Source organism: Ambystoma mexicanum, chromosome 11 (assembly GCF_040938575.1).
Source record: "Ambystoma mexicanum isolate Mex_15411 chromosome 11, UKY_AmexF1_1, whole genome shotgun sequence".
Classification (NCBI taxonomy): Eukaryota; Metazoa; Chordata; class Amphibia; order Caudata; family Ambystomatidae; genus Ambystoma; species Ambystoma mexicanum.
In genome coordinates, this window is record NC_090934.1 from 1,176,301,755 (window position 1) to 1,176,321,371 (window position 19,617).

The 19,617-nt window shown below is 44.2% G+C and overlaps 1 protein-coding gene across 4 annotated transcripts in view; it reads left to right on the top strand.

The window, feature by feature from the left end:
* VPS13C (vacuolar protein sorting 13 homolog C) overlaps positions 1-19,617 on the top strand; it is a 5,236,720-nt gene that overhangs the window by 3,613,328 nt on the left and 1,603,775 nt on the right. For all 4 annotated transcript variants that reach the window (XM_069624493.1, XM_069624490.1, XM_069624491.1 and 1 more), the window contains one exon: positions 11,441-11,569. In XM_069624493.1, the coding sequence (XP_069480594.1) occupies positions 11,441-11,569 (129 nt within the window). The remainder of the gene's footprint in view (positions 1-11,440; positions 11,570-19,617) is intronic.

The window sequence follows — 19,617 nt, forward strand, 5'->3', positions numbered from 1 at the left end:
GCCCCTAATCTATCCTCCCGAGAACATACGATGTTGCAACTAAAAACCTAGAAAGACTAAAATATCTGCTCAAAAGCTTGTGCAAAACAAACTGGTACGTTCTTTACCCTTGGTTTCTTGATTTACTTCGAAACAGTGGCCTCTTTGCAGACGGTGACATCAAACGGCAAAATAATGTTTTTAATGGTTTTAATACAGCAACATTTATTTCAAAGCAAACAAACATAAGTAAATATCTACAAATCAATATAACTAGATGGCTTGGAAAAGATAGCGACATAATGAAAATGTATTCAGAATGCAATGTGATGCCCAATTACACTTCATAAATGGATACCTCGGTTGCATGCGCCTCTTCGAAGTCCACATCTGGAGTACATTCCTTGAATAGAGTAATATATAAAAAAAATACAATGTGCACTTTAAAAGTTTGCATTCAGCAGAGCACCTCCAAGCTAAGTATTTTACATAGACTTTGAACCATATACTGTTAGGGTTGCTGTTGCATCAACAAATAGAATGTTAATATGGACAAAACCTCGAATCGAGTGGACATGACTTGATCATAACATTAAGTTCATATTTCACCTGATATCCATCAGAGTTCAAACATGGACTTGATTTGAGTTCACCCTGTAAAACATTGAATACAATGATTACAATGTTGCCCTGCAAAGTATTTCGCTTTGTAATGTGTCCTTGGTAACTGTTCGGCATTCGGAGGGGCGGGGGGAGTACAACGTTAGTACCAAAATCAGGAACGTTTTAAACAGCGCACGGTCAAATACATTTATGTCTCAAAGTATATCCAATTTTGGATGTACTGTGATTCGTGAAATGTGAATAGAAATACCTCAAGCTGTGGTCCTGTTCCAAAGGAGGACGAGATAGTAGTCGAAGTTCCACCATCCACCTATAATACAGCACTTGTTTTAATACAGATTAAAAAGCAAAATTAAACAGAAAACATGCAATGGAGAAGAAGGTACATACTGAACTGAAATGCAGACAATGGTACACACGTACACAAACCCATACTTGCCACTTTGTACAAATAGCCAGTACTGCACATAATCCATTTTGATATGTTTAGATTGAAAGCATGTAAATAGTTCAATTGCATCCAAAGAGAAGTGTAATATAATTACTTGGTATGTATATGAGGTTGATGTTGAAATTGATGCAGAATCTTGCTCCTTCATTTTCAGACCAATGTACGAAAACAGTACAATGGAAAAGCAAAATTAGTACTTGAAAAGTGGATTTATGCAACACGATAAAATTTCACTTTTTTCAGGTGGGTAGGGCTCCCCATTGGGATAGAAGGCGTTTTGGTGGTTTCGTCGCTTGCGAGGGTCTGTTCTTCCATCAATGTGCTCTAAGTGAAGAAGGATATGTCAACCAACACATTTCCCAAACATAATTTCTAAGCGGCACTGTGGAAGTTTTCATCAAGGATCACATTTACTAGTTAGAGGCTCCAGAAAGCGCGGAAAGATGAAGTATACTAAGATTACATATTTGCTACTTGTGTTGAATCCGGTGACTATGGAAAAGGGAGTAATAGAACAGTGATATAGATAAACATGGAAGTTAATACTTATTAATCGTCCTACATACCAACAAACATAACAAACTCAACGTTCACTACTCAACTCATCCGCTGCATGCAGAAATTGAGTTGGGATGGTATTTGGAAGCAATTTAGGAAGAACTCGCAGTTGACTTTTTTTGTGTACCTTGACTGGTCGTACATATCCTGGGTGAAGTGCAGGCTGCAGACGCGGAATCGATTGGCCCTCACGTGAGCCAAGATTTCTTTGGCCTTCATTTCAATCTCATCCACTTTACAACTGCAATTTCTAAGCCATCTTCTTATTAAATCAATATCCTTTGGGAATACATGCAGGATAGTACCCAGATCTTTGACGTGGCTTGCAGAAGTGCAACTGACAACCACACAAGATGGCATTCTTGAAAAGTGTGTGAGATCTGTATAAAGAAATATGAACTATTAGCACGAATAATACAGGATGAATGTAACTAAAGCAATTTGCACCAGAGATTAATATTAAAATCCTGGGTACATTTGATGGAAAACAACATAAACGTTCATTGTAACGTTCCATGAACATAGAGAAATAATCAGTTTACTTACACTTACTTTGGCGAATAGATGAGCAGATTCAGCAAGCAGAGGAACAAGTATCCGGTGAACAGGTAGCTCGATGAGGATATACCTAGTAGATATCCCAGATGTTCTCAAGGTAAATCTCAAGGTTTTTAAAAAGGCTTACACAAGTGGGTGTGTATGTGAATGGATGATGTGTTCATAGATACCCACTCTGCCATCATCCCAATGGTTCCCATCTATCATACGAACCCACCCTGACGCCTTTCCAGCGCACAGGCATATGCCTTCTCGTACAGCATATAGGGTAATAGGGCCAGGCTTATAACACAAACACAAACCTGGTTGTCATCAATGTTTGACAGCTTGAGCGGTCACACCCACACCGCCCCCTTGGGAGCGCACAGTCATATATGCAAAATGCCATTGATACTGGGTGGATGGGCATGAGGCGAGCGCAAAAAGCCTGGAACAATGATGAAGGGTCACAAATGTTTGTTGATTGCAAGGGCTGGACTTTGAAGAGGGGAGTCTGGAGACACAGGGTCTCGGGAGACAATGTGGACAATGGTGAATGTGCGGCAGATGCCTTTGAAGTGTACATGGTGTTTGACAACTTGAGCGGTCACACCAACTCCGCCCCCTTGGGAGCGCGTGGTCATAAGTGCAAAATGCCATTGATACTGGAAGGCGGATGGATGGGGACAAGGTGAGCGCAAAAGTGCACCAACCAGGGCTGTACTGAACTACTGGGTACTGTGGAGATTTCCCTGTGTGCCTCTGCACACTGTGCCTATTTTTGTATTTTATTTTCACATTATATCATATGAAAAGGGTGGAGCTAGATCAACATTTGTAATATGGGACCACTTTGCAAATTATTTCCAGTGTCTCCATTTGTTCACAATCCACCCAGGCAACAACCATTCTAGCATAACTCATAAACCATTGCGCGTGTTCTTGACTCACTGAAAAACTCCAAAAATATCCTTATTTACTCAGTTGTATTTTATTTAATTGGGTGATCTGGATAGCACCAACAAACTATAAATTGTATACTTGAGGTAGTACAGTATGAGAAAATCCCCTGTACTGTCTGCTGTCATTGGGGAATTTGTCGCGAATGGCTCGAACGACACAGGCAGATATTTATTTATTTATTTATTTATTTATTACATTTGTAGAGCACACTGCAGCCCATAGACATCGAGGCGCTGTTACAGGAAGGTGTATGCAAGCAAGATTATGTAAACATAGAAAACATAGGTACTTAGTTACAGAGTTAGAAAGCGGAGGGTGGTTACATAGGACATTCGTGTGTCTGAAGCGATCATGGCAGGAGGGTTTAGACAAACAGCCTGGTTTTTAAGGCTTTGCGGAAGGCTAGGTGAGAGTCAACCCCCCTGAGGTGCGTAGGTAGGGCTACTGGATTACTCGCCGACTACGGTATCCAAGACTCCCATAAAGCCACCATGTAATGAACGATAGGCCACCAGCCTGCACCACCTGAGAAACAGAAACATACATATTTTAATTGAATGAACCTGATAAGTGTAGCTGCCAACTTCAAAAAGTGCATCCGAAATTCGATGGCATAGTTGCCCTTAGAAAAATTAAGGTGGGAACCCTTACAGCACAAGTCCCCACTATATGCTAAAAGAAATAATTATGACACACCACAGAGGTTTGATCTACCATCTGCCTTGCTTGGATCCTAGTGATATAGAAGGACGTGGGAGAATATATTGATGCACGCCATTAGGGCTGTGGTGGGTGTTCTGGAATGGTCAGTGCAAGGGGGTCAGATGAGTATCAGCATGAAAGCAACTGGGGGGTCGGGGCTGCTGGGACCCTGGGCTGGAAGGGTTGGGGTTGAGAGGGCACAGGCAGTTTAATGGAGATGAATGTACACTTGGGATATGGCTTGTCACGTTCTCGCACTGTCCGCAGAGCACATTCTTACAGTAATGATACTACAGAATTGTAACAACGCCATGGCAGGACTTTCGTAAGAACAGTGATCGCGCGGCTTGACAGGGGAAGGCGATTGTATGTGTGTGAGCTTGCTGTGCGAGGCACTGGGGAAGGTAGAGCTGCATTTCTACAGAGAGATGGATCACAATTCGGAGAAAGTAGGAGAAAAACATGAACTTCAAATGGTCTAGGTAGTAAAAACATCATCACATCTAGAGTATACTTACGAGTTACTTGGATTGCGCAGCCGAACTGTTCCGCGAACTTCGTGCATAAACACCATCATAATCCTCAACACGGACCTTGTGAGGCAGGCTGCCCTGAAGTCATGCAGCTATGTAACGCAAAGCGGTGGTGTGTCTTCTTCGGCTATGTAGACCGAGCATCCAGAGTTTTCTCAGTAGCAGCAGTTCTCCACCTCAGTTGGCATGACCTTGCAACAATTGCAGGTACACCACTTTGGAGCGTCTCTCATGCGACTCGGCTGCGGCTCATGCTCGGGTGATTGATCTCGCAAACTATTGTCTGATTCCCCATCGTTTCGGCAGCCTTCTCTTTTCATTAGTTCCTCCTCTGAATACTGAGGCTCGTACTGGTAGGGCTGTATTGTTGACATTGTACAACAAAGATTTAACCAAAACGCAAGTAACAAGTGAAATCAATTCCGCTACTGTAAGTAACGGTTGGCAGGGGCTTCCTACAAGTCAGATAGCTCAACCAAGCAGAAACGAGCCAAGGGGGATCTAACTAAATACAGTGAAACTGTTGACTAAGAAACTAGAGTGCTGCCTGATCAGTAATGGTTTGTTTATACTTCTTGAGGAAAGTGGCGTCCTGCCATTTCCATGGAGACACGTCAATAACTTGCAGACAGAGAACGTTGAAACGAGATGTGCATTGGCGTTGTGGAATGGGCCGAACGTGTCTTGTGATGTCGGCTTCAGGGGCGGGTGTTTTGGTTTATTGCTGCAAGCACACTTAGGGCGATCGATCCACAGATAAGATTAGCACAAGATGGCCGCTTCCAACACGTTATTTTCGTGTGTGTAGAAGTGAGGAAAATCAAGGTAAGATGTATCGGAAACATTTATACGATTGGTCGGCGTATGCTCAATAGACTTGCCCGAACGATCAGGACAATCACATTTTTGAGCGCACTGTTCCTTTAAGATAAGTAAATACCCCAGCCAACACAGTACCTTAGCACAGAAGAAGAGTTTGCAGCAAGAAGACTTCAGGATCTGCAGCCAAAAACCCAGTTGCTGAATTCCTTGTTGTGAAGACTGAAGACAGGACTCTGGAAGGGCTCTTGCAGTGTGGATCAACGGGGAAGGCTGCAGGCAAGAGTTTCTTCATGGCTGGATGTGGCTCTCTGGTTTTGGCATCCTTTTTCAGGAGCCAGAAGAAGACTGAATATCGCTGATTGGATTTGCATCGCTAATCTGGTCCAGCATTCTGCTGAGGGGACTTCAAGAATGGGAATCACGTCTCTGGAGAGCCAGGAGGAGGCCATCAAAGTTTCAGCTCAATTCGGAATTCGGAAGACCATGCACCGCACAATGGCTTGAGGTTCCAGGGTTTTGGGGTATTGCAGCCCTGACAGATTGCAGCACGACGTGGGATGGCTCAAAGTGCAGGTCTTCTTGAGTCTAGTGGATCACCTAGGCTCTTTGTTGGGGCCATTGTTTTCGGAGTCCACAGGTCCCTTGGAAGGAAGGGTAACAGCAGGCTCTGGTTACACCGCAGGGTCTCGGTTTGCTGGAGTCTCAGCTGCATTTTCTTCATCTTCCTCTTTAGGTTTGGTTCCTGTGGTCGACTACCTCTTCAGCTTTCAGGATCTGACTTTTATGTAGGAACCCAGCCCATCACACAGGCATGCTACATTCAAACCTGTGGGTTGGCAGTCTTTTCAGGACAGCCAACATCCCAGTTTGAACTGGATTCTCGCAGGCAGGCTGGAAGACAAAGGGCTGCAGAGTTTTGGACTTCTCCCTCGCTTTCTGCCTTCACAGACACTCTGGACCCTGGACGGGCTTGACCGAGGTCTCCTGCCGAAGATAAACATCACACAAAGGACTTTCCCTCTCTGGAGGGAACGGCGTATAGACCAATAAAGGACAAGAAGCACGAAAATGGCAAAAAAGAAGACTGGCCATTTTGGAAAAATGGTCGCACTTGGGTGCCTTTATCGTAGCTGTGAAAACAGCCTGCGGTAAAGCTGCAACAAATTTGTAAAAAAGTTCACTGCCACTTGCCATTTAAGGTAGCTTGTCCCTGTAACATAATTGTTAAAGTGCCCGTGAGAAAGGGGATACATTGTACCTCGCCAGCACTCCACATTCGGTGGGGTGTGCTGGTTTTGTACCTAATAAAATGTAGAAGGGATAGAAATATCCTCTCTACACTTTGGAACTGTAGTTCTCACAAGGTTAGCCAGAGAAAGTAAAAGGGGAGCCCAAAGGGCAACCCTGTAACAATAAAAAGGTATATAACAAAAGTTGTCAGAGGATAAAATTAAAAGGACACTATGGAGAGTCTTAAAATGACACCCATAAAAGGAGTAAAAGATTCTGTCAGTATGGAAAAAGGTTCCCACTCACTGAGGTGTAAGGAACAATAATCCACCAGTAAAGCAGAAAGTTCTGGGGTTCTCACAAGTGAGGAAGATTTAGCCCTAGAGTCTTACCTAACAAAGACATTTGTGCTGCTGCCACTTGGTCCTCTCTGCATACATTTTCCAAACTTTACTGACTGGACTCTGCGTTGGGGGGGTTTATACTTCACAGCATTAATAATAAGTACATTCTTACTCCAACCTCCTATATATACTGCTTTGGGAGTGTATCTTTGGGAGTGTATCTAAGATGAGGAGTACGTGGGAGGACACAATCCATTAGAAGAACAAATTACTTACCCCTGGTAATGTACTTTCGACTGGATGTTCCTACCACGTATTTCTGAACGCCCCTCCCATCCTACCGTTCAGTAGAATTTCCTGTATTAAATCTTCCTCTCTTTACCATCTGGTCGTTTTTGACCTCACGAATGTCTGTTCTGAAGAGAGAGGAAAAACTAGAAGTGAAGTAACGGACTAGTGTGTGCTATATGTACTGTCAGTGATGTCCAAGTCGAGAGCAAACAGAGGCCATCGAGGGACATCGAGTCAACGACTCAAGGCGCCCTCTACAGAGAAAAATGTTCCAAAGCAGCCAACGCTGAAATATTATCAAAGATGAGGGATACGTGGGAGGAACGTCCAGTCAAAATAACGTTACCTTGGGCAAGTAATTTGTTATTCTGGATCAATTACATTCAGTCAGTAATGTAAGGGACCCAGAATCATTTGGAGGTTGCTTATATCAGCATCACCCAATAATAATGCAGCAGATACGCTGCAAGATAACATATTGAATGACACCTGATATGACTATTTTTCCAGGCTATGTGGCAATTACCCTCCTAATTGCTCTTTGTCTGTTAATATCACATGTCCCTTAATTACTTAAGCAGGTGAATTAACACCAAAAAGATCTCCTCCAATATCATACAATTAAATCCATTAAAAGCACAAGGCCCTATTGGTGTACCCTGTCACCTTTGTAAACTGAACAATACGTTATGGACTTACTTATTATGTAGTGTGTTTCAAGCTATATTGACTACAGGAATAATACCACCATCATGGTTAATATCATCTATAATTCCTAATTTCAAAACCGACAGTCATAAGTCCCCCACATCTTATAGACCCATTTCCTCATCAGAAATGTTAAAACTTCGGGGAAAAGCTTTCAAATTAAGCTTCAGATCTGGATTGAGAAGAACACGCTTCTTTCAGACCTACAGTTAGGGTTTCAATACTCTTTGGGAACTACTAAACAATAACTTAATCTGGCCTTGAGCGTCAATAAGTACCATGCGGTTGCAGGTGAAAACATATATGTAGAATTCATGGTCCTGGTCCATGGTCTTTGATCAGGTTGACTGATGTGTTGTGTGGGACATTTTGGTAAAAAAATAAGGATTAATGTAAACACGTTAAGCCTGTTGGTAAAGCTTTATACAAATACTGAGGCATGTGTTACCTGGGCAAAGAATGGCAATAGAACTAAAGCGTCCCAATAACTCAGCGTATAAAACAGGGATGTGTGGTTGCTCCACTTCTTTTTAATATTTAATGAAGTGGTTTGTAGCAGAGGTTACTCAGCTATACAATGGATGTCCTGCAAACCGCTCGAAGGTTATTTCTCTGTCAGACTTAAGCTGATGAGGATGATGTTCCAATAGGCTGTACTCCAGATACAGTTCAAGCTCGTCTTACAGGTTATGTTAATTTTTATGGATTCCCAATGAATGTCTGTTAATGAAATAAAATCAAGGTAATGATCTACCATTGTAAAAAATAAAAATGAAGAACAGTTTATTTCATATTACTGATCAACAATTTGAAATCAAGTATTTAGGCATGAGGTTCTCGGATAACAGTAAGTGGTCTAGCCATATTGAGAAAACTGCTATCAAAATGAAATGAATGACTATTTGAGTTTTACATTTTACAAATAGTTATGGTTAGGTTGTGGAGCTGTTTTCCCTGCACTGAAGGTGTATGAAGCCAAACGTTGTGGGGACCAGCCATTTTGTGGTGCTCAATGATAAAAAAAAAAAGTATTTTGAATCGAGAGAGCCTGACTGATGTACTCTTTGAATAATAACAATGCCATTAAATAGTTCAGAACTGTTAACATCCTTTCACGGATTGGCCTTTGGAATTTTTATATGAATCACATGTTAATAACTCTGCATCTTAATTAGACTCGGAAAAAATTGTATGCTGAGGTAAGTTCTGCTTCTCACATGGCAACTAGTCAGATAAAAAAGTAAGCAAGGTCATTTTTCATACACACCTATGTAAAGACAGACTTTGACAACTATTTGCCGTATGTTTCTAATCCAGTCTGAGGAAGATGCATCACAGTTTCATTGTAATCAAATCCACATGGCAACCAATACTGTGAAATGCTGCGGAGGGGTTAGGGGGGATTGCGGGTGTGCATGTCTTGTCTGTGTAGTTCACTACAGGAGGAGGACATTTTGCACTTTACTTTTTAGCCGTTCATGCTTAGTGCAGAGGTCTGGTTTCTTACTCTATTGCTTAAACTGCCTAGGTTCACGTAGTGCCAAGTAGCCATGTATTACTTGTTACAAGCTAAAAACATAGTGTACATTGGAGCCTTGAGTGTTGTTTAGCATCTGCATTGAGGATAAGGCAGAAGTTATTAATGTCTACATGACGGAATTTTATTATAGTTATGGGTCAATAAATTAATTTAAATCATAAGTGTAATGTTATTGATGACATGGATTTTCCTCTGATTTTATTTAATTTTTTGTTATTGGTTGTTGTGTTATATAACTTAATTGTATGCTTAATTACTTTTTTTCAAGCAAATTAATATTGACATCTTCTAAAGTTGGTGTCCAAAAGGCTCCCAGTGAGTTCCAAGGATCACCATGTTTAATGTCAAAGCATACAATACTGTATTAGTTCATTGTTTGTTTTACTGGGGGAATGGACTGGTCTCAGCAGGACACAGAGAGAGGACCATGGCTGCGAGGGCACGGTATGCACAGCAGCCCAGTATTGTTCAATGGGTTAATGTGAGGAAAGTATAAGGCATCTTCCCTGTAATGTCTTAGCAGGCGCCTGGAAGACTGTCTGTGGAGCTTGGCAGGCGGCGGTTCACAGACAATCCAGTGTTGCAGCAACTACATGGGTGTTGTGCCAGGCAAAATGGTGTTTGTCATTCTTAAGGGTTCACCTCATCCACATTGACGGTGACAGCAAAAAAGCCTCAGCTTTGAACAAGAGTAGGAATATTGCCAGCCAATCCTAACGTCAACTGGACAGCGATTCAGAGCAGAGTTTGGTATTCACAAGTCATAGGGCACATCGGCAGGCAAATGAAAGGTGCTCAGGGATCCAGTGTGAGGTACTGATGGGGACACGCGTTAGGTGGTAGGGGATGTAAGAAAGGTGAACTGGAGAGAGTGGAGGTGGCAGGTAGTTTAAGAGAGACAATCTAGAAAGAGAGAACCAGACAGCCTCAGAGAGTAAGGTAGCTGAATGGACAGGTGAGAACTAAGAAGGTGGAGATAACAAGAGTGGAATGAGCAGGAGAGAATGGTGGAGGGCGGTAGAGTTAGACAATGGAGCAAGTAGTGTAAAACAGGTTAGGTGGGACGAGTAAATGTAGAGTGGGTGGGAGAGAGCAAAGGAGGTGGGGTGTGAACGAGTTTCGAGTAAGCAGGAGAGAACAGTGGAAACAAAGAGAGACTAGAGTGGACATGAGAGAATGGCTGAGGTGGGGGAAAGCAGAATCACTGGGAAGGAAAAGTGGAGGCAACAATAATGAGCATGCTAGAGTACATGGGAGGGGTAAAGATCTAGATAGTCCTAGGAAGGGCAGAGAGGAAAAGGGAAGTGGAGAGGAGTACGAAATTGGCTGTAAAGACAAGAGCGGCACAACACCAGAATTGAGAAAGAGCATATAAAGAAGGGAATGCACACGAAAAGATAGGCGCATAGAGCAGGAGAGTAACCCCAAACTCAACCAGGGAAGATGAAGAGACCTAAGGAATGGAGATAAAGCTGGCCAGATAATTGAGGGGCGTTGAGGAGAAAGAAAATAAAGGAGATTGAGGGAAAAGAAAAATAGGGTGGGACGTTGAGAAGGAAAGAGATGTCTGGATAAGGGAATATCTGTTTAACTTGTGCTGGCGACAAATTGGACAGCCGTCTGTCAGTATTCCGATGTGTAACTCTAAAGCTTCCTGGGCCCAGCTAGAAATATGACCCAAGTGTAATAAGACATAAAACAAACCTCAATTTAACTATGACAAAAGGGAAAACTCAAAAGTACAGGGGACACTTAAAACCCCAATGTCTTTGAATAACTTTATTTGACCACCCGGAAGCAGAAACCCAGGAAAGTACTTTACGGCTTGACAAGTTGGAATGGCTTCTTTTTATTTTCTTTTTAAGATTCTGGTTTTCTTGAGTCCTGAGTTGTATGTGAATGCCTCGGCCATGACACGCAAAACTAATAACTGGAAATAGCCTGTATGTAGTTTTTGCTGATGCAGTTTCCCATTAACATGCTGGGGAATCATTTAGTCAAACAGGATTTTACAGCACAACCAAGGCTTGGAAACATTGGCATGGATAAGTATCAGTTTATTTTTCGAAATACATTTTTTATATGTTGTTTCTCTGGTTGTCTCTTCACTGAGGTCATAAAATCTCACTTCAGTCACTATTTATTTCTATTGTTTTAGTGTGTTCCATTTTGGCCTGAAAATGGCTCCGACAAGCTGTGTATAAGAGTGGTGGGCTATGAAAAATCATCCATGCCTTTCTACTACAACAAACAAGACAACGGTACACTGTTAATGTTGGCAGAACTGGTAAGCTTTAACAAAGATCAAATAAAAGAACATGTACACCAGTGCTCATGATTACTAAATAAATTAAATGTTGTGCATTCAACGTGAGACAGGCATGGTATCAAGAGATGACAGAGATACCAGTTGTAAAATTCAATATCAAAAGTTTTATTATCTATCAGGATGGTGTAATGCCTAACTTGCCCTATAACTGTGGTGGCAATTTTCCTTCCTAAATGAAACTAAGGGAAGTCTATGCCTGTTAGTCCAAATCAAAAGTTTGTTTGTGTCGAAACCTACGCTTCCTCTCGCATCTAGAAATAAATATGGTGTGGGGTTTTTCGTAGCCCACAGAATAGTGTTCAAAAGTAAAGTCTCAGCTGGATTAAGCGTAAGTTCTTTCACAAGTTCAATATAGTTCAAATAGCTGCTTGTTTTACCAATGGTCTGCCAAGCCTTGAGGTTCCCTTGCCCAAGTTCAATTTAGCACAGTTCAGACAAAAGGGGGAAGTGTGCCATGAAGTCCTAGAGGAGGTCTTCTCTCTCTGGGTTACCCCAGTGGTGGATCTGTTTGCCATGGAGTCCAACCGGAAGCTCAGATAGTTTTGCTTGAGGGAATTCCCAGCAAACGGCACGCTAGGGAATGCGTTTCTGGTCGATTGGACCTATCCTCTCCACTACGCCTTCCCTCTGATTCCTGTCATCCCATGCACTCTCAGGAGGTTGAGGAGGATCTCCTAACGCAGTCAGATGTTCGGGTGCTCCACCCGAACCAGGAATCTCTCAACCTACATACGTAGCTCTTGAGAGGATGAGATATGATGACTGGCACCTCTCTGAGGAGGTACTCGAAGTACTGCTGGCCATTCACAAGATCCCTGTACGCATGCAGGTGGTAAAGATTTGATGCTTGATGAAGGGAACACGAGATTGACCCTATCTCTTGCCTCACCACTACAGAGTTCTTTCTGTCACTGGCCTCATCAGGACTTCAGGTTACCACAGTCAAAGGATACTTGCGGCTTTGTCTGTGTTAAAGAGGTCCCTGGATCAAGGATCTTTTTTCACAATTCCGGCTATGGCCCAATTCCTGAAGGACATTGTGAAAACATTTCCACCTATCCCCATAGTTCTATTTATCCCATTTGGGATTCCTTTTTTTCTAATCCTCTGTTGGCTAGTTGGCCATCTTTTTTTTGCTTGTTTTCCTCTGCAGTGGCTGAGCCCAGAGGGGAAAAGGGTGGGAACTAAGGTGCAGGGTGTAGTGACGTAGTATATATACACGACGCCCGACGTCTCGTCTGGAGCCGAAGATAAAGCACAGAGTCAAGATGGATCGATGGCCGAGTCGAGGACCACTACGCCCCCTTTGAAGTTTTTTGCAAGCAGCTGAAGCTGGAAGGGGATATTTATTTGAGGAGGAATCTGCGGGAGAAGAATCCATAGAGAGAACATCATGGTAAGTAATTTCTCTTTCTTGGTTCAGGGTATTTTATTGAAATAATAGCAGAAACATGTCTGACTATTCCTAACCTATGGGTTTCCCTACCTGACCAACTAACTTAATCGTCGTCTTTTGGGAAGTCCAAACAAATATAGTCTGTCATCCATCCAACTCCTAGCTAATATATCCCTACCACTATAAGAAAACAATAAATGTCCAGGAGAATGACTCCCTTCTCCTGAATACATTTCATAAAGGTCCACATAGCATAGGATCAGGAGAATGACTCCCTCTTCCTTGTATAGATTTCGTAAAATTCCAAACGACAAAGGTCCATATACCAAAAAAGTTAAGCCAGTCAATAGTGCAGTCACAGCATCATAGTGCTTTCGATTGCAAACAAATAACGTGCAGCCATATTGTGGCTAATCTAGTGTCTACAACCAATTTTGTAGACAACCATGGGCCCAAATTCTTGGAGCAGTCTCCGCAGCCGCGATAGTGCGGTTATGCGATTACTGACATATACAAGTAGGTAGTCTGCATATAGGGACACTCAATGTTCCTCCCGCCCCCCCTGCACCCCCCCCCCCCCTCTGCAAGTTTGACCATTCCGGGTCAGTGCAGTGTTTGATCGCTAGGGGTTCTATGGTAAGAGCCTACAGAAGAGGGGACAGGGGGCAACCTTGGCGCATACCTCTGTGCAGGGTAAAGGGAGCTGATGTCACCCCCTTCATGACTATTGAGGCCATTGGTTTGGTGTAAAGTAGTCTAATCAGCTAGTGAAAGAGGACGGGAACCGTTCATTCAACACTCTAAATATTATTATTATTACTATTGTGATATTTATTGAGCATGGACCTAGCTTCGAGAAGCAACGGAGCGCTTTGTAGAGGTATACACCAATACATATACATATACATAAACAAGCACTTTCCAGTGGTAACAACAGAACAGGTATACAGTGGGGGTTAGGATACAGAGAGAGGGGGTACGGCTGTTCCGGGTGGCAGGGAGTAGATGGGTGGGTGGGTGGGGTCTAGTGATCCAGGTGGCGCAAGGGGTGACGTGAAGGCCTAGGTGTTGAGGAGGACACTCATTGAAGAGGTGGGTCTTGAGTTCTTTTCTGCATTGTAGGAGTGGGCGGGGTGAGTCCGATGCCAATGGGGAGGAGGTTTTATAGTCTTGGGGCGTAGGCAGAGAAGGCTTGTTTTCTGGCCCTTTCCTTTTTGCAGTGGTGGATTTCAAGTCTCTGTGTCCTGGCTTCTGGTGGTGCGCTGGCCGCCGGAGATGCTGAGTTTCTCTGCGAAGTAGCTAGGTGACTTGAGGGCGACTGCCTTATAGATGATGCAACAATACTTGATGGTGATTTGTGCACGCAGTGGGAGCCAGTGAAGGTCGATGAGGTCCGGGGTGATATGTCTGTATCTACGTAGACACTTCTCAGGGGCACAAAGTGCCATTGGACTTTATCGAATGCCTTTTCAGCGTTGAGGGTTGGGACTGCATCACCTGGCTCTGCCCGTCCAGCAATGATATGCAGCAAGCATTATTTTCAGCAGAGTGTCTATGGCGGATAAAACCTGTTTGGTCCTGTGAATCAGAAGAAGAAGAAGCCCCTCCATTCTTTGCGCCAGACACTTTGGAAGAATCTTGGCGCCTGCGTTAATCAGCGAGATAGGTCTGTATGACCCACATTCTCCAGGGTCGCGACCCTTCTTGTGGAAGAGCACAATATTAGCGCCCAGCATAGTGTGTGGGAGCCTGCAATTATTCAAACGCCATGGCAAACACTGATTCCATTATTGGCGCCAGTCCCTTGTACAGGTCAATGGGCAGCCCGCCCGCCCCGAAACTTTGCCAGCGGTGAGGAATTTGATAGCCCGAATAATCTCTGCTACTGAGATGGCAGCATCAAGGTGATCCACAAAGGGGCGCGCTAATCTGGGGGTGTGTGGCAGTTGCCAGGAATTTGCAGATGCGCTGCACCTCTCAGTGTTCATGGTTAGCGTGAAGAACGCTGTATCATTCCTCAAACCGGGAGTTGATGTAATCGTCCCCTGTCAGGAGGATCCCCCCTGATCTTGAATTGCATCTATAACTTATGCCATTTGCCTGCTATGCAGTGTAAGCGCCATAAGGTGTAACATCTCTGACCATCTTGTGAATGATTTCTGAACTCGGGTAGAGGATTCTGCCTGCAGTTTAAGTAGGCGTGTATATGTCTGGGGATCCTGTGTGCGCTTATGATGCTTCTTCGAGTCAAGGTTGGCACCCCTGAGCTGAGACTCTGGCTCTGCCCAAGTCTTGAGCTTGTGAGACCATCGTGGGATACACTGTCCACGAATATAAGCTTTGAAGGTGTCTCAATATACTTGAGCAGTGTACTCCTCAGATAGGTTGGTCTGCCAGAAGAGGTTCACACCCCCCTCTAAGTGTTCAAGGAAGTCCGGGTACCCCAAGACTCTTAGGTTCAGCCGCCATGGCATTCTGCTTGGGACAGCAAGAAGCTCTATGCACATGAGTATCGGCGTGGGGCGACAGTCGTGCATCAATATCAAATTATTTAACCAGGTGTATGGTGTTGGAAGGGACCAATCAGTAGTCTGTCCTAGAATAGCTACGGTGCTAGTTGGAATAGAAGGTGTAGTCCCTCCGACCCTCCTGTGTAAGCCACCAAGCACCCCTGAGCCTAAGAACGTCCATATGGGAGGTAAGGGTGGCCCTTTTTCGGGGTGCTCTGCCGCAGGCCATGTGTGATGGCGGCCCATCAGTGGGTCCAGAACAACGTTCAGGTCTCCCAACCGTCACTGTAAGAGCCCACATGTAGCGTGCGCATCCAGTGAAGGTGTGCATAAAAAAAGGCTGGCGTGTCCGCTGTAGGTGCATATTTCTTGAGTAGGGTGATAGGCTGTTGTTGGATTTGGCCCTGGATCAAGTCGTAACGTCCTTCTTTGTCTGCCTGCATATTAATCACCTGAAAGAGTATGCGCCTATTGATCAGTATTGTGATCCCTCTTTTTCCCTTCCCCTGACATGGAAAGTGGTGTGCCACTCCCACCCAGCACGATTCAGTTTCACTGACTCAGCTGCATTAAGATTTGTCTGTTGCAGAAATATTATATTGCCCTGGACGTTCTGTGTGTAGTTAAGCATTCACCTCCTTTTGATGGGATGGCCCAGCCCTTGTATATTAAGTGTTGCCAATGTGAGTGTGATCATTTCATCCTAAAGGGGGGGCCTGATCACAGTGAGTTAAGGCACATGTCGCCAGTGCTACCACCCATACCTGCAAAAATGACAGAGGCACATACGTACAATAATCTGCAACAGTAAAAACACCAAAACCAACAGAACCAGGAAAACATTGGTACTGGCGATCTGCCTCCCAATACAGGGCTAAAATAGTCCATGTCTGGGGCCTAGCGGGATAAGTGAAAGAACCATGTCCCTTCCCCAGGCATGACAGTGCCACCGCCACGGGAGCACTGGGGATATTACCAAACTAGTGCAGTGTTAAAGCACACTCGAACCAGGATGGTGAGCCAATCCTTGCGTGCCAACCTTATGCGTGCCATCAAAAATAACGTAGGGTAGAATGTTTATGCTTCCACCAGGTAAAGTCTACGCCGTCAATCATCATGGGCTTGTTAAGAGTCCTGGGCAAAAGTCTGCTATGCATCTCCCCCACACTTTCATTTCACTGTCCTTTCCTGCATGCTATCCAAGCCCTGTGCCTGCTCTTTTCCATCTTCCTTTAAGCTGCGACTAGCGCTGCAGCAATGGTGACACATGCCCCCCCCCCACACTTCTCTGCCATGGACTTTTAGAAAATCGGGGGATACCACGTCTTTTGTGTTTCAGAAAGCACCGTGTCTCTTCCGGGTCCTCAAATGAGTGCCACTGTCGATCGAGCTGGATGCACCAGAGCTGCACATTTTAGGTAGAATCTGTGCTCTGTGTCCTTAAGTGCATCAAATAAGAGATTGAATCCTTTCGTGCGGCGTGAGACCTCAATGGAATAGTCATTAAACAGTTGAATATCCGAGTTGCTCACTCACACCGTCCCTGCAGCCGGTACGCCTTAAGAATTGCAAGTTTGAACTGAAAGTTAAGTAGGCGCATGGTTATGATACACAGTCGTTCTCCTGCAGCGGGCTTGGGGTTAGGGGCCCAGTGCACCCTTTCCATGATATAGTTCCTTGGGTTGTCAATGCAGAGTTTTTCCTGCATGAAGCCATAGATGTACGAGTCCAGGTCGGCACCTTCCGTTTGCTCTAGGAGGCCTACCAGGCAGAGGTTATTGCACCGGGACATGTTTTCCTGATTCTCCATTTTGGCCCCCAGATGCGGCACCTCTTTCATCTGTGATTCCATGGTCCAATTTGGGTGACAAATGCTTTTCAATGTGAACACGGACATGGCAAATGCATAGACAATTCTTTGGCTCTATCAAATTGATCACACACCTGTGTGATCAAATATAAGACTGTTCTTATGTCCTGATGAGGGTGTTGGTTGGAACACTTCACTATCAATCAGCCCCGAAACTCGAGTAGACATGAATATCATTCTAGTTCCTCTCTAGGATTTCGACTGTTTGGTTTTTCTTGCTCTATATTAATACATATGGTGAATTGTACATATTAGAATCATTTGAAAATATGTGCCAACATGATTTCAAATTATTGATGCAATATTAGATGACCAATATGAATTTGCATCTCAGGTTCAATAGATAGTCCTTATGCATTCGGAAACAGAAGTTTACAATAGCGTCTTTTGCACAGTATAATCGGGTTGTTTTTGGATGAGGATGAACGTGATTGAAGTGGATGAATAGGTATTTGTGATTACAGTATGGTGTGTGATGATGATATGGAAATGTAGGAGATGTTTTGTTATTGAATTCTGTAGTAAGGTCTTTTTTAAAGATTGTTCATCAATGACAGTCTTTTTTTGTACACTGTTTTTCTATATATATATAAAAATGATGATGTTCATAAGAGAATAAAGAAAATATGAATAAAATAAGAATAAATTCAACCAAAAAAAAATGTCATGAGTTTTTGAAATTCGTCTCTCTGTAAGGGATTAGTGTTGAACAATTGAGAAGTAATAGGAATGCAAAGAAAGTCTGTACATGTCCTTTGACAATTGTACCTTTTGTGATACCTCTTTGATCAAGCCATCTAGATCAGTGGCAGCTGTGTCATAGTTATCTTCCAGGGAGCTGATGTGCTGCTCATTGTTGGTCGTCGCTCTGCCTGCGTGTTCAGTCGGATGTGTACATCCTGCAGGCCCCGTTTGATATCTTGGACGGCGTTGTTAGTTTACTGCGTCTGCTGCCCATTTGATTTGATTTAAGCCAATATTGCTTGTAACTGGGTCTGGATATTCATCTTGTGGCACCTTCGAGACGAGCGGCTTGAAGGGGCGCTGGCAGAGGCAGTGTCTTCAGCGCTGTCTGAGGTGGGGTTGGCCTCGTCCTGTCGCATGCCCAGCAGATACATGAGGCAGAGCACCCAGTTGCCACTGGGAGAAACCTGAATGTATCTCCCTAGCTAGTCCATCGGGATCTGTCATCCAGGTGGCCAGGACACCGCCATCGCCATTGGATTCAGCTCCTGGGAGTGGACCCGTGAGGAAGGATCACCTGGATGGGGGGTCCTTGGGGAGTGGGAGAGGAACACCGATGGGTGAGATGCGGTATCCCCCTTCTTTCAATACCTTTTCCCCACCCTACCTCGTAGGACATTTTGAAAATAGTGCCCCCCCCTTTCGACACGAACATTTTCGCACAACAAGAAAGACAACGGACTAACACCAGAGCCATTATCTGACCTGTCCCAATACAAGGGTCAGGCAAAGTCAGGCAATTGACCAGAATCACACACACCTGCCGTCCTTTTCCTTCCCCACAGGGATTAAAGGTGGAGCACGAGAGAGAGAGAGCAAGGCAGAGCGCACGATGGGAGAGCTAATTTAGCACAGCAGTTCAAGAGGAGGAGAAAGACGACACATACCCGAGAGGATGATCAGGAGAGAGACGACCTTGCCCTTTCGACCAAGGCCCGTGAAACAGAAGGAATCGTAAGACTGCGAACAATAGCCAGCGTGTGTTGCAGCAGGTGTCAACAGTACACAGGACCCTCCTCCTCTGATAACCAATCTGGGCAAGACACTTGTCTCTGTGGTACCAACCTTGACTCCAAAGAGAAAGAAAGCCAAGCGGTTCATCACAACCGGTGAGTCGAGGGGAGAGTTGATAAGAAACCAAACTGTGTTGAACGAAAAGTAGCAAGCGGCTTATTGACCTGTGAAAGCATAAAGAGCTAATGATGCTAGAAGGGGGAAAACCAGCAACACAGAAGTCCGGCACCACGTGGGTGCTCACTCAGGAAACGCTGGGCGATTACCTGATTCTTGAAACTACCATAACCAGAAAACGTTGGGAGAAGGCAAACCAAGGGTCTAAGTGGTCATACAGGGGTCTTGTAAAATCCTCTGTACAGTCAAACGTTTTTGACCGATAGATGATTGTGAAGTTAAGGGAAGTGAATCCCGCATTGTAAGAGTTGAATGAGAATAGTGCAATTGACAGGATTGGCAAGAGTGAACCCGA